The sequence below is a fragment of the Ammospiza nelsoni genome, chromosome 21, assembly GCF_027579445.1.
Source record: "Ammospiza nelsoni isolate bAmmNel1 chromosome 21, bAmmNel1.pri, whole genome shotgun sequence".
Lineage (NCBI taxonomy): Eukaryota > Metazoa > Chordata > Aves > Passeriformes > Passerellidae > Ammospiza > Ammospiza nelsoni.
This window is the reverse complement of record NC_080653.1, coordinates 5112711-5126963: the sequence shown is the minus strand read 5'-3', so window position 1 is coordinate 5126963 and position 14253 is coordinate 5112711. Positions and strand designations below refer to the sequence as shown.

At 45.6% G+C, this 14253-nt stretch overlaps 1 protein-coding gene across 1 annotated transcript in view; it reads right to left on the bottom strand.

Annotated features, from left to right (window-relative positions):
* Window positions 1-2069: 2069 nt before the first annotated feature.
* Window positions 2070-14253, bottom strand: part of COL26A1 (collagen type XXVI alpha 1 chain) — a 166378-nt gene continuing 154194 nt past the window's right edge. The window contains exons 12-17 of the mRNA XM_059487097.1: window positions 13838-13900; window positions 10213-10257; window positions 8503-8547; window positions 7826-7910; window positions 3121-3289; window positions 2070-2094 (exon numbers count right to left, since the gene is read on the bottom strand). Coding sequence (XP_059343080.1) covers window positions 2070-2094; window positions 3121-3289; window positions 7826-7910; window positions 8503-8547; window positions 10213-10257; window positions 13838-13900 — 432 coding nt within the window. The remainder of the gene's footprint in view (window positions 2095-3120; window positions 3290-7825; window positions 7911-8502; window positions 8548-10212; window positions 10258-13837; window positions 13901-14253) is intronic.

Genomic DNA, 14253 nt, shown 5'->3' with positions numbered 1-14253 from the left:
GGAGTGGTTTGCTTGGTCATCAGTCTCATCAGTGTCAGTGTGTGAGGCTGTGCTCACCTTTAAATGTCATTAAAGTGGGGTGGCACAACAGTGTGGTGCAGCCCTCGTGTGAGTGGAGAGGAGTGAAACCCCAGCAGAGAGAGAAAGTCCATCTGGTATAATCCTGCTGTCCCCCATTTAAAGATACAGCACCTCATCAGAGAGATGGGGCTAAACAAAGCAAAGAGAAAAAATTACATAGCTCATACTATCAATAATTAAAGTGGTCTCAACCCAAACCTGAACAGCCTTTGACAATTGACTTGGCAGGATTAATTGCAAACAACTTCCATTAAATTTTCCTTTCATCTTGTCAGTAATTTGTTTTAAATAATATAAAATTCCAAATCCATGTCAGTATGAATGCCTCAGCAATGTGAGTGACTAAAGCATTACTTTGAATTCAGAAGACAAACTTGGAGAAAGAAAGATTTCTCTTCCAGTTCAGTGAGAAGCCTCTGAAATGCCAGGGAAGTAAAAACGGCCTCATTGTATTCCCTCTTCCCTAATTTCAACCCTGTAGCTACAGGACCAGTGAAACTGAATTTCCCCATTTCCCCTTTTAAAGATTGCTTTGGTTGGGTTTGGTTCCTGAAGTTGCCATGAGCACACATTGTTCCTGTGGCCTCAACTACAGCTGGCACCAGCCTGCCCAGAGCAGGAGTTTAGACTGAACTGAGATTTCTCCTCACTCCCCAGGCCTGATTTTCCAACACCAACTGGCTGATTTATCTCCTGGAAGCCACCAGTGAGGTCTTGGAGTGTCCATGTGATCCAGACCAAGATAGTCCCAATTTACCACAGAGGTAACCATGTACTTCTCAATTCCTGCACAGGAATCATCCTTGTTTTTGGACATTTAATTCTCAGATGGAATGATTATTCCAAAAATGTTCCCATGGCTGAACCTTGCTTGGCTGGCCACAAACAAAACTCTTGCCCTGCCAGTAGTGAAGGAGGGACTTGGGTTCTTAGAGCACCACAGACATCCTCAGAGTTAAGGCTGGGTTTAGAATTAGTGCTGGGGGTGAAACCAAGATGCACTCAGAGAGCTTTATTTCCTTTTCCCAAAGGGATTGCAGATACAGGATGGCTCCTTGAGCTCAGGAACCTGCTGGACTTGAGTTTTACTCATTTCCTTGTCTCTCCACACCACAGCTGTAACTCAGAGTGCAGCCAGGGAACTCCCCAGGCTTCTGCAAAGCTCTGGGTTTGTTTCTTGGGAAATTCAATCATTCAGAAGCACAACCTGAGCCAGGTGGGCTGAATGAGCCCCACAGCTGGCACTGACCAAGGAGGGGGAGGATGCAAAAGCAGGGCAGGGACTTGCCTCCCTGCTGCCTCCAGCACAGCTGGTTGTTGTTCAGCTGCACAGCAGTAAAAGCAAAGTTTTGATGCTTGCTCAGATCAGCTTTGCCATTTCACCTGCCTGGGCATGGCTGGGTTCCTGAGGAGCAGGGCCAAGTCAAGGGATGGTGGGTTCAGCCATCCTGGAGGAGCCTGAAACCTGCTAATTTGTGGAAATTCCAGGTTCTTCAGAGGAAGGATTGGGATTGTCTCTGCTGGTAGCACACTGCCATGTTTACAGTGTTTATGGACAGTCAGTTTAATGTGGGGCTGATGCTGGGCTGGCAGAGCTCCTCCATTTTTAGCCTCATTTCCAGGGGGCTTTGCCTTGGGAAGATCCCTTGGGGTGCTGGATCAGGGACTGCAGAGTGTTTTCTTTGGAAAGCCCCTGACAGAAACACTGCAGCAGTGCAGCCCAGCGTGCTCACACAGCTGTGTTCTGCACAGGAATCAGACACACAGGGGCCATAACACAACTCAATTTGCTCACTTTTGTCCTGGGCTGAATTTGAGAACTGTCAGAATGTGGGAATTAAAAACAGAAAACAGTCCAGTCAGTTTTGTTGATTAACCTCCCCCTTCTAACAAAAATCACTGTCTACATGGATGACATCAGCTTGTCTGACCTGGTTAGCACAGCAGGTGGAGTGATTCATTTGTCACTGAAGGGCAGGTTCAAGTTCTTAAACCTGGAAGCTGGTACTTCCCCTAAAATAACCAGTTATTGCAAAAAGGAAAATTACTCTGTATGTAACTCCCAGTGCAAGATAAGCTCTTGACAAGACTCTAATTCCCTAGGCTGTGGTTTGCTCCTACACTGTCTCCAGATCTAAATGGTGAGGATTTATTCACAAGATTAAAACAAAACACTGTGAAAACATTTTTCCTGATTGCTGTAGGATTAAGAAACTATTGCAAAATATCCTTTTCTGTGAATAGCTACTGCCACCACTTAAATTAATTATCTCTGGATGTATGCACAAGCTGAACACAGTATGGGAAAATTCTTGCACAATTCCATCATATCTCATGCAAACTGCTCTATGTTTTCACAGAAATAGTCTAAACTCTTTGAAGATAGACAGAAAGCCAATGCTTCTAGGAACATTTGCATCAAAAGTCCTTGTTTAGCCAACCACAAATAGAAATAATGTCACTCACAGGCAATTAGCAACATGAAAAGCCAGGATTTTGTTGCTAAAATCCAGAGAGCCACCTGAATTTTCAGAGTAATACTTTTAAATGTAATTTGTATTCTAATTTGTTCTTTGCTTAAAAGAAATCCTTGCAGGTCATGCTGGAAATAAAAGCAGATGTCTCCAACTGCAGCAATGGACAAGGCTGAGGCTTGGCTTTGGCTCTGGGTGGGATGGGTGGGCTTGGCCAGTTAAGCAGAGCTTTACTGAGTGACTGTCAAGGGCAGGGAGAGAACAAGGGCAGGGTTAAACCCTGGAGGCACAGCCAGGAGGTGCCACTCCTGTAGGCAACTTCTGAGACACCTGACAACTGCTATTCCAAAGGCAAAACAACAAAATCAAGGAAAACATTCTCAAAACCCTCTCTGAGCTATGGATAAGTCATTCCCTGCAACCAGGGCTCAGAATTGGCCAGGGAAGGAAACCCAGCCACCAACACTGCAGCCTCCCACCCTCTTCATCTGCAGGGTGCAATTCAGCACTGGGTACTGGATCTTGAACTGCAGAACAGGCAGGGAGGACACAGAGATGCTCCTACTTCATCCTGTGGCTTCTCCTTCTGGCTTCAGCATCATCCAGCAGGGAGGAGAGGATCTGGTGGGCCTGGGGCTGCCGGGGTCCTCCTCGCTTGATCTTGATGCTGCTTCTCAGGGGGGAGCCTGGGATCACATCCTGTCCAGAGCCTGGCTCAATGGAAGACAAAGAGTCTGTAAGGAGAGAAAGTCATGGGAGAGCACTATTTAAAAGGGGAGGCTGAGGAAGGCACTCGTGGGCCCTTCTGAGTGGTTCCTCTTGTGGGAGCAGTGTGCTCCTGTTGCTGGCAGGGGCTGTGCACAAGTGGAAAAATGGGACAGGACTGCTGTGGAACGTCCCATTGACAGCTTGAGCTGTTTGATTTCCCAGCATCAGCCTCATTACATGGTTATGGCAATGGGAAGATGCCATCAGCTCACATCCCAGGCAGCAGACAAAAAACTCAATGTTACAACTCACTTTAAAAGTTTTTTGGCCAATCACACAAAGCAAAAGCACATTGACAGTAGTTCTATCTAATCACTATAAGCACAAGTGCATTTGGTTAAACAATGCTTCCTTATTTTGAATACAATATCTGCTTGTAAGCCTTAAAACACAATGCACAGAGCTCCATTATTAGGCTTAGAACTTCCTAATATCTCACTAGATAAACTTTTCTGCAGCTTAGGGAGTTATTCTAGCCAAGTGTTAATACACAGACCATTGTTCTATTTGTCCTTACTTTTCTACTTTTTACATAATTTTTCTGCTGACCAATCTCATGGCTGCTGCTTAGCTCTACTCAGAGTTCTGCTGTCTCTGAGGCCTGCCTTTTGCAGCTTTCCCAAAACCCTCTGATTTTATGGATTCCCACAATCTCCCTCCTGCTTGCTCTCCATGCAGGAAGCAGCTTTGGAGCTACAGCTTTGCTGCCACCACACTTCTCCTACATGAGATGTTTCCCCTCTGCTCTGCCTGAGCACTTTGGGGTGAGTGCTCCTACTGCAGGGCCTGCTCTCCTCTGTAGTTCCATTCCTAAAGTGCTGTTCTGTTGTGGTTGGGAAGTCCCCAGGATGAGGTGAGAGATGAGAATCTGACTCCATGTTCTCAGAAGGCTGATATATATTAATCATATAATATCATATCATATCATATACTAAAACTATACTAAAGAAAGAGAGGGGATACAGACAGAAGGCTTAACAAGAATGAATAATAAAAACTCAAGACTGACTCCTCAGAGTCCAACACAGCTGATGGTGATTGGTCATTAAGTTAAAACAATTCACATGAAACCAATCAAACATGCACCTGTTGGTAAACATTCTCCAGACCACATTCCAAAGCAGCAAACACAGGAGAAGCAATCAGATCATTTTTGTTTTCATTCTTTTCTGAGGCTTCTCGGCTTCCCAGGAGGAGAAATCCTGGCAAAGGGATTTTTCAGAAAATATCATGGTGACACTGTTCTTATATTAATTATGAATTTGCTTGGGCTGCAGCGACTACTCAGCACTGCCCACAGACCCCTGGTGTTGGAGGATGAGCTGGTGGGCAGTGGGCACTGATGCTCTTAGGGTTCAAGTACCATTTCACTCCTAGTAAAGGACATTTGGAGGCACTGAAAGGATTGAATGGAAGGATTGACCCACCCTGGGCTGCAGCCAAACCAGCAACAATGCTGGGGATGGATGGTGGCTGTCCCTGCTGCCAGAGCACCTCCAGGTAACAACCTCCTGCTCTTCCCTCTGAACAAATTCAATGTACACTGCTCTGGGCCACTCTTCAGCAACAGATGCTGGTGGCTTGATCTGCCTCATCATTTCCACTGCCCCAATTTCTTCTTCCTTCTGCCTCCAGAGCTGGGTGTTTGTGTTTCCCTGCCAGGAGCCCAACGTGCCAGCCTTGGTTTGATCCCACCAGGCAGCGTTTCTGTTTCCAGTGAGATTTTGGCTGCTGGAGGATTTGGGCTCTGTCTGCTGGCACCAAACCCTGCCAAACAATTTGGGCTTTGCTGTGTCCTGCTGGGCTGCTCTCTGCAGCTCCCAGGCCAGGTCAGCTCCAGCTGCCCTCCCAGGGCAGAGGAGAGTTTTGTTTGCTGGGATGTTTTGCCTTGTTGCTTGGCTGGCTGTGGTTTTGGAAACCACACTCAGTGGGAAGATTCTTGGGAAAATGAGAGCATGGGATTGGCATTTCTGAGTGGGGTTTTAAAGCTGGTCTGCCCCAGAAGCTGTGGTCAAATCCTTAACACCTACACTGGGAACATGACCAGAGAACTGGTGCTGGGTGATTTAAACCTCTGTGGTGCCTTTCAGTCCAGGGAGGTCTGTGCTCAAGGAAAATATTTTTTGTTATTTAATGTCTTTTCTCTTTGTTTGTTGGAGTTTTTTAACCATAAACACAAAGATGAATATAATTGTACAAGGAAAATATGCCTTACTTTCCAAGTACAGTATTTTTTAGGGCCTAAAATATGTGTGAAGTGAAAGAATGGAACTATTTCAAAAGCACAGAATAGGAACACAATTATCAATACATATGGGACAAGAAAACCCCTAAAGTCATACAATATAGGTGTTTAAATATGACCTAAGCACAGTGCACAATTAAAAAACATCCATTTTTGCTGATGCAGTTACACTGGTACAGAAGTACACATGGGTGTAAATAACTCATCTCCATCCCAAGCAGTAACAGATCAATACAAATGGTTTTCTGAAATGACTGTTTCAAAATAACAGCAGCACATGCCTTGCTGCTGCTGTATTTCCACAGAGAATGTGAAAAACAGCTAAATCAGGCAGCTCTGCTGGGGCAAGGTGTGTGAACCCCACTCCCAGGGTCTGCAGAAGATCCCTAAGGATGTGATTTTTTGCTTTATACCACTATAAATAAAGGTACAAAGTAAAAGCCAAAGGAGGCCCAGACCCTGGATCTTGTAAATCCCTTTTTCTAATGGACTCATCCAGGGAACCCCCCTTTCCCTCCTCCCTGGAGATCACCCCAGCTGGCATGGGTTGCTGCCCAGGAAATCCAGTGGGCATCTCCCTGGTACCTCCACCAGCTCAAAGCAAAGCAGCTTTTTATACATTTTTATACAAATTATATAAAAATACATTTTTCTACCCTTGGAATGAAAATGAGAAGTGAAGCAGGGTTAGAGCAGAGGTAAGGTCAGGGTGAGTGTGGCTGAATCATGGGGTTGTGATTCAGGGTTTCCCAAAAATCTTATGCTGTTGCTGCTTGTTGCTTTTGGAAATAGAACTTGGAGCCTCCAAGGGCAGGAGGCCACTGAGCTGTGTTGCTCTGAATTTTTAAGATTTTCTATGCCTTCTGAAATTTACATTCTTGTAACTTTCTCACACACTTTTTGTAAATAACTTATTGTTTTGTATTCCTTTATGGAAGAAGAGAAACTTGATGGACTGTTGGTTTGTCCAGTGGCATTGGAGAGGTGGCACTGTCACCCTCCAATCCACTGTCACTTTCAGAAAACTATAAATGTTGGAGCCAGAAAATAAATTTCTCTTTTTTCACCTTGAGAACAGCGGTGTGTGTAAGTCATGTTTTGTGTCCTATAGTGACAGAGCAGAGCAGGCTCCAGCCCAGCCATGCCCTGGCACTGGAAGGGTCCAGCAGCAATTCCATCCCAGCTCTGCTGCCTCCAGACAGGGCTGGGATCCCCAGGTGCTGCCTGCAGTGCTTGGGATGGAATTACTGTGCAGTGAGGCACTGTCAGGACTGCTGGGCAATTCAGCTGCTTAGCATTCCCATAGCTTAAATCAATCCTCAAAGGCCACATCCCAATAAAGGTGGATGCTGATCTGAGGGGAGGTGTGAGGTGGGCTTACAAGCAAGGCCAGGATTGAGGTTCCACGTGTCAAGGACAGAAAAGTGCTCTGGGATTTGCTCAGTGCCATGGAGCAGGTTTGCTACTCACAGGCTGGGATAGCAGAGCCAAACATTTTGCCTCTAACTGTTTCTGAAACACAGAAGGTGTTTGTTGTTCTGGCACAGAAGGTTTTGGCAGCTGGGAGAGAACTAACTGATCCTTGGCTACAACCTGGCAATAACCAACTCCGGTAACAATAACCAACACCATCCTGTGGTTAAGGGAAGAGATCATTCTTTAAGGAATGATGTACACACTGTACCAGTGATGGGAAAGCTAACAGCCTCAAGAGATCACAAAAATCTATCTGAATGTAGAACATGTGGGACTTTCTTTAAATCTGACTGTGAAAATAGGTTTCATGTAAGTTATGACCACAAAATGCTCAGGGATCACTGATTTTCAGGGTGACATGGTAGCTCTGTCAGGGCTTTCTCTGCAAAACCTGGTGCTGCACAAAGCAAGGGCCTCAGAGGTGTTCAAGTCACTTGGAAGATGCTGTTAACAGGATTAAATGATCTGGCCTAAAAACTTGAACAAGCAGCTCTGTGGGAAGCTGGTGGATGATCTGTGCCACATGGCTTGAGCTGCTGCTCATGACTTGGCTGCCTGAGCTGTAACAAAAATCACTGCAAGGGTCATTTCACCTGCTACTGAAAAGCCAGAGGAAGTAGTACAGCTGCTGGAACTCAACTCAAAACTAATTCATGGTACCTAGTTTTGAAAATGGGGCTTGAACAGACACCAGAGAGCTCAGGAGAGTGGGAGGATGTTTAACCATCAATACTGAGCACAGCCCTGGTTCCCTGGAGAGGAAAACCTTAGCAGTGCTTACCATGAATTCCTATCATGTGCTCAAGGATCAATACCCTCTCAGCTAAAATCTTCAGAGCCTCTCGAAGCTGTTGGACACCTTCACCCTGCAAGAAAGAAAACCAAACATTGGAATATGTTGCAGAATAGGCTTATTGTCCATAATGTCACTTTCATAGCACCAAACCCTGCAGTGAGCATGTTTCAAAATGAAAAGATGCAAAAGCAGGAGTGCAGGAGAAATCCCTGTTCAAAGAGCTCCTCATGTACATTCAAGCTGTAGTTTGTTGTCCTTGTCACCTTAGGTGTGAATTTGAAGGGCCAAAGAGATGTTGGGAAGTGTTTCAGGGATTGAGAGCAGAGATGTGAGAACTCCAAGGCTCTGCTCTTGCAGCTTGGTCTCTTTTGGGAGTCTGTCCCTCAGCAGCTGGGAGGGACAACAGGGAAGCAATTCCCAACCAGCTCCATGTGACAGAACAACCTGCTCTGACTGAGGTGCTCAAGAACATGGTGAGAGCATGGCCAAGGAAACCTCACAGACCAGAATTTCTGGCACACAATAAATTCAAACCCAAGGCACCCTTGCTCTGCACATTTAACTGTGGACTCACCCTCTGGCCCCCCAAACCCACCTGTCAAAGGGTTGAAGGACAGAAAAGTGACAAAACCAAAAGTAAAACAATAGAAACACATCCTTACATCAGCACCTTTGTCTCCTTCCTCACCCTTCTTGCCTGGTTCACCCTGAAACAAAGGAAGGAAATTTGGTTACGTGGGGCTGAGGAGCCTTCCAGGGGCCCTTGGATCCCTCCCCACCAAAGGAGCAAATTAAAGCAGCATTTCACCAGCAGGAAACACATGGACCTTCATGCCAAGGGCCAAAGTGCTCTCGTGAGCTTTGCCCTGGCTCCTGTCAGCTTCCTAGGAGGTCACCAGCACTTCTAACACAAATGAGCTTGTCCAGGAGTGGCCAAGCTGCAGGAGGAGCCACTGCCATGGCCTGCCCCAGCATGGCCACAGACATCTCACTATGCTCTCAGATAAATTGCTCCTTTCCCCCAGAACTGCTCCTTTCCCCCCAAATCCATAGAACAGAAACCCCCTCCATTTTGCTTTCATTAATTAGTCACATCCCTTTCTGCCTCTGAAGATGCTCATTAAGCTTTTCTTGAACAAAGATCTCTCTGTGCTGGGAACATTGCTCCCATGTTTCCCCCAGCCAGGAGGTTCATGCACTTTCTGAAGAGCAGATGACAGGGAGAGATTCAACCACTCTAAGCTAAACATAAAACAAAACAAACAATCTAAAATAGAGTGGAAAGGCTTGGGCTCCTCAAATTTGGACATCCCTGAGACATTTGCAAAGCAGAGGTGAGCACAGGAGAGGAAGGACCAAGGAAAAGGTTGTGTGAATTGTATGAAATGATGAGGTGGAACCAAGGAAGAGAGATGAGAACCCTCCCAGAGGCTCTGGGGCTTCTCTAGAACCTGCCAGCCAAAAAAAAAACAACCCAGTTTTCTCCACTAGGTCTCTGTCAGCCAACCTTCATCACCATGGGTTTGTTTCCACTGGCCACATGTGCCATGCAGACATCTCCTCTGGGCATCTGTCCAGGTATTGCCAAAAAATCATTTGGACACATCTCTTAACCTCATTCCAGAGTTTCCAGCTCAGCTTGGCCAGCTGAGGTGCAGGAGGGAGTTGAGAGCAGCTGATGGACTTTGAGCTGTTTAACTGTGCCCACCTTTGGTGCCAGGAGCTGCTGTGAGTGCCCAGAGGGATCAGCAGGCACAGCCCAGCCCCCTGATCCCCCCTGGTCACATCAGCACTGTGCTTTACACCAGGAATGCTTCATTTGTACAGGGATTTGTTAAGGTGAGGGTGTCTGGAACAAATGTGTGAGCTGGAGCCTGTGACCATGTTCACAGAGGTCCTAGGATGAGGGAAGAGATGAGGATCTGACTCCATGTTTCAGAAGGCTGATTTATTATTTTATTATATATATTACATTAAAACTATACTAAAAGAATAGAAGAAAAGGTTTCATCTCAGAAGGCTGGCCAAGACAAGAATAGAAAAGAATGAAAGAATGATAACAAAGACAGCTATCCCGGGCTCTCTGCCTGAGCCAGCTGACTGTGGTTGGCCATTAATTAGAAACATCCAACATGGGCCAATCACAGATGCACCTGTTGCATTCCACAGCAGCAGATAATCAATGTTTACAGTTTCTTTCTTGAGGCCTCTCAGCTTCTCAGAAAGAAAAAATCCTAAGGAAAGGATTTTACATGAAAAGATGTCTGAGCTGGAGCCAGCAGAGCTCAGCTCTGGAGCAGCTCCAGTGGCACCTGCAGTGCCAGGCACCAGCCCCAGCTGAGCCTGGCACCACCCAGGAGTGCAGCACTTACAGGAAGTCCCTTAATGCCCCTCTCTCCAGGCAGACCTGCTTGCCCCTGTTGGAAATAAAGGCAGTGTCATTAGGAGATGCTTTGCCACTTGACAAGAACACAGTGTAATTTTTACTAGTGGAATTAAGATGGCTTAATGGGAAAAAAAAAAACTTTTATACACTTAGGATAATGTGTATAAAAAATTCCTCTCCCTTGACATTATCACTTAGAGACAGCAAAAGGGGGTTATGGTTTTCTGTCAAGTATCAGCTCCAAATCCCATCAGGCTCTGGAGGAGCTGGGTTGGATACAGAGCTCCTGAGCTCAGGGCCCTCTCTGTAATACGATTAGCAGGTTTTCTGAACTTTCCAGCAGTCAGTTACATTATAGCAAGAGGGAATTTGGCTGGAGATTGGGTCCTTACAAAGACACTGCATTCTTCTCTCTGGCAGAAGTGATGCTGCCCCAGCCAGAACAGAGCCCAGGACTCCCACCAAGCCCTGATTTAATCTGCTCCTGCTCCACACACCCCACAGCTACTGATCAAAACACAGGTACAATATTTTGGTTGGTTTGTTTCTTTCTCCTGCTGTGCTAATTTTCACATTGTTCTCAGTGAGGGGTTTTTGTTCTTTTTTAAAAAATTATTTTATTTTTTCTTTAAGAGAAACGGTTTGAATTAGTATGTGTTGGTTTGGGGCAGAATGAAATGCTGTTGAACTGAACATCTTTTCCTCCCCAGTGTTCCCACCCTGGAGCAGCTGGGGCAGGGCAGAATCCCTGACCAGGAGAGCAGTTACAGGTTATTTAGTGAGAAAACAGGAGCTTGGGAAGAAGAGGCAAAATGTAAAAGCGTTCATAGAAATCCATTAATGAAACAGCCACATATTTCCCCTGGCTCTTTCCTGTAGACACACACAGCAACAAACCCATCCTTTTTTTCTCCCAAAAATATATACATATATGTACATGTACAAATATATGTACAAATCTATACATATATGTATCTGTAGTATATAATATATGGTATTATTATATATATATAATACATATATGGTAGTGGAAAGGGAGAGCTGCTGGGTTTGTGTCCATCAAATTTATATAAAACCAAAACCAAGGGGCACCTACAGGACATTCCCATGGAATTAATTCCTATGGAATGCCTTGCTAGCACCAGGAACAGACCCCTATGGACAGGGAGAAAAGCCCAGTCTGTCAGGTGCTCCCAGTATCTTCAAAGGGAAATACTTGGATTCTGCACAGGCAAGAGGAAAAATCTCAGAGAGGAGCACAACAACAGACTGAAAATACATAAACAGTCTGTGCTCCATGTCCAGGAGGAACAGAAAGGATGTTATCAGCTTAAAGGGGATCAAAGGATATTTAGGCTGGATGTTGGCAATATCTTTTATCCCAGGCCTCCCTGGTTTTGCTCTGAAGAGTGCCTGGAGATGCTGGGGAGCCTCCCTGGCTGGGCTGAGCAGAGGCTGAGCGTGAGCAGCACACAGAGCTGAGCCATCCAGGGGCTGTGTCTGACTGCTGCAGGTCTCTCCCACATCTGTTCTCTCCCAGATTAAGCAGGAAGAATGTATAATAACATTTCCTCAAATCTCAGTAGATGTTGTAAACCTCCCCCTCCCCTCTGCTTTTCTTTGCAGCTGCACAGCTCCTCTGCTCGAGCCTTCATTTTTATCCACCAAACCCAAAATTGCAGCATGCAGTTGTCAAAACTAGCATTCAAAGCCACACTCACAAAAGACAAAAAGCACACAGAGCATCCTACAGAAATTCTGACAGGAAAAGCTGCCAGCTTCCCTTTCCACACTAGCTGAGGTTTTTTTTTCTATTTATCAAGATATTTTGATATTTGAAAATCTCAGTTGTCTGAAACCTAAGAGGAGAATTACAATTCTTAATCCCCAGCAAGGAGGGAACAAAACCAAATTCTAAGGGATCTGTCAGGAGTGAATGGACACAATGCAACAGGATTTTGTTTCAAAATAAGTGTAGTAATAATATGGTATATTAGTAGTAATATTAGTAGTATGGTCAACCAAAAACTACAGCAAAATGTTAAATAAATCCTCAAGGAAGAGTTTTATCTGTTTCCTGGATGGAAATGTGACACTTTGCCATACACCATGCCCTTCTTTTTTTTTTTTAGCTGAAAATAAAGATTGAATGGCAATGACATGCAGTTGGTAATCAGTTCAGGTTTTGCTCTCTACCAGAATCTTGAATTCTAGTCCCAGAACTCCATCAGTCTGCAATCTATTTGTAAAGCCAAGTCATGCCCAAACTGGCTGAGCTGCACAAGGAAAATGTTACCAAAAAATGACCAAAAGCCACTCTGTGTTTCAGAGAAGTGCAAATGATTTCTTACATAAGAACAGGACCAAGCACCCAAAACTAAATTATAACAGAGATTTCCAAAGGCAGATGTGCCCCACCCTCAGATCTCTGCTGCTCCTGGTGCCTCAGGAGGGGTGAAACAAGCCCCTTGCACAGTCTGCACAGAGGAGCAGTCTGTCTGTGGCTGGTTATTCCCAGGAATTGGAGAAGGCAGCACATTGGAGCTCACTGATCTGCATTTCCCTGTCCTGGCTCTTTCAGGCATCCTCTGCTCTGCTGGGTTGGAAGGGGAGCAGGAATGCAGAGGAGGTTCTGTCATGGGGGAATCACACACCTGCAGCCCCCATCACCCCATCTGGGACAGGAAATGTGGGAGGGAAAGGAGCTTTTCTCCCACAGCTGTGGCAGTGCAGCCACCACTGCAGCCATCCATCACTCCACAGGAACCAAACAAGGTTTTCCTGCTTGTCCTTGTCCCCTCCTTTGGCTCTCTCCATGCTGGGGTCTCAGTGGCTCTCCACAGCCCATGGTGCCCATTTCAGACCTAGGGCTGATGATCCTTCTCCACCCACTCCACTCCCAAGTGATTTTGTGCTCCCAGACTCACACAGAGATTTCAGACCATGATATTTTGGCAATTCAGCTGGACAGAAGCAGCCAAAAGTCCAAATGCCACTTTCAAACCCTTCCCAGTGCCTGAATGCTGGGCTGGGAATCTGACACATTTACACCCTTGTCAGATATTTCTCTGGTAGTTCCTAAACTTCACCAGTTTGGAATTAACATTCAAACCCTGATTAGTTATCAGCACTGGACAGCCCACTAAAGATTGAGACACAAAAACATTAAGTACATTACTTCAGTATTCCAAATTTGTTAAGAACATCATTAGACCTGGGGAATGACTTTGGCTGAGGAAAATCTGGTGAGTTTTTAAAGCCTTATACCTCTCAAAACACCCCACACTAAACAGATTTGGCTGGTGGAAGAAAGTTGGTTTCCACAGGCCTTTATCCACCATGTCTTTGCTACCTCTTTGGGGCAACAAATCTAAATTAGAAAATCTAAATTAGGAAATCTGCTAGTCTCTTTGGGGAACACCTGACTTTGCAAGGCATTCAACTCTTTCTCTGTAGAGGAAACCTCATCTTGGTTCCTGCAGAAACCCCAGAAACTCTGAATTTACAGCTGGTGGTGGCTGTGGTCCCACTGCATGTGTGAGAGCTGTGCTGTGTATAATTGCACAGCCCCCAGATGCTGTGGGGATCTCCCTGTGCCTGTAAATCCTTACTCTCTCTCCTCGGTCTCCTTTGGATCCCTTTGGTCCAGGCTGTCCTGGAGATCCTGGCAAGCCCTGGAAGAGATGCAGAATGAGAAGGAATTAATTTCTACTGTGCAGCCTTTGTGTAGGTGTACTGAATACACTTCCCAGTGATCCTCAGCTCCTGAAAACCTCATACACCCATTAAGCAATTGGGCTGGATTCTCTTTTTCCCTCAAGCACACACAACAGGAGCTCTGTTTGCAGATATCCCAAGCCCTGCACTTTCTGCAGATCCCTCAGTTTGGTTCTTTTAATGCACTGCAGGCCCCTGATGTAACATTTTTTTGGGGTCAGTATGACAGGACAGTTCTTGTTCTCAGTTACCAAGAAGAAATTAATACACAGGTACTGTGTTTAACTTAAAAATCCCCACTGCTTCCCCC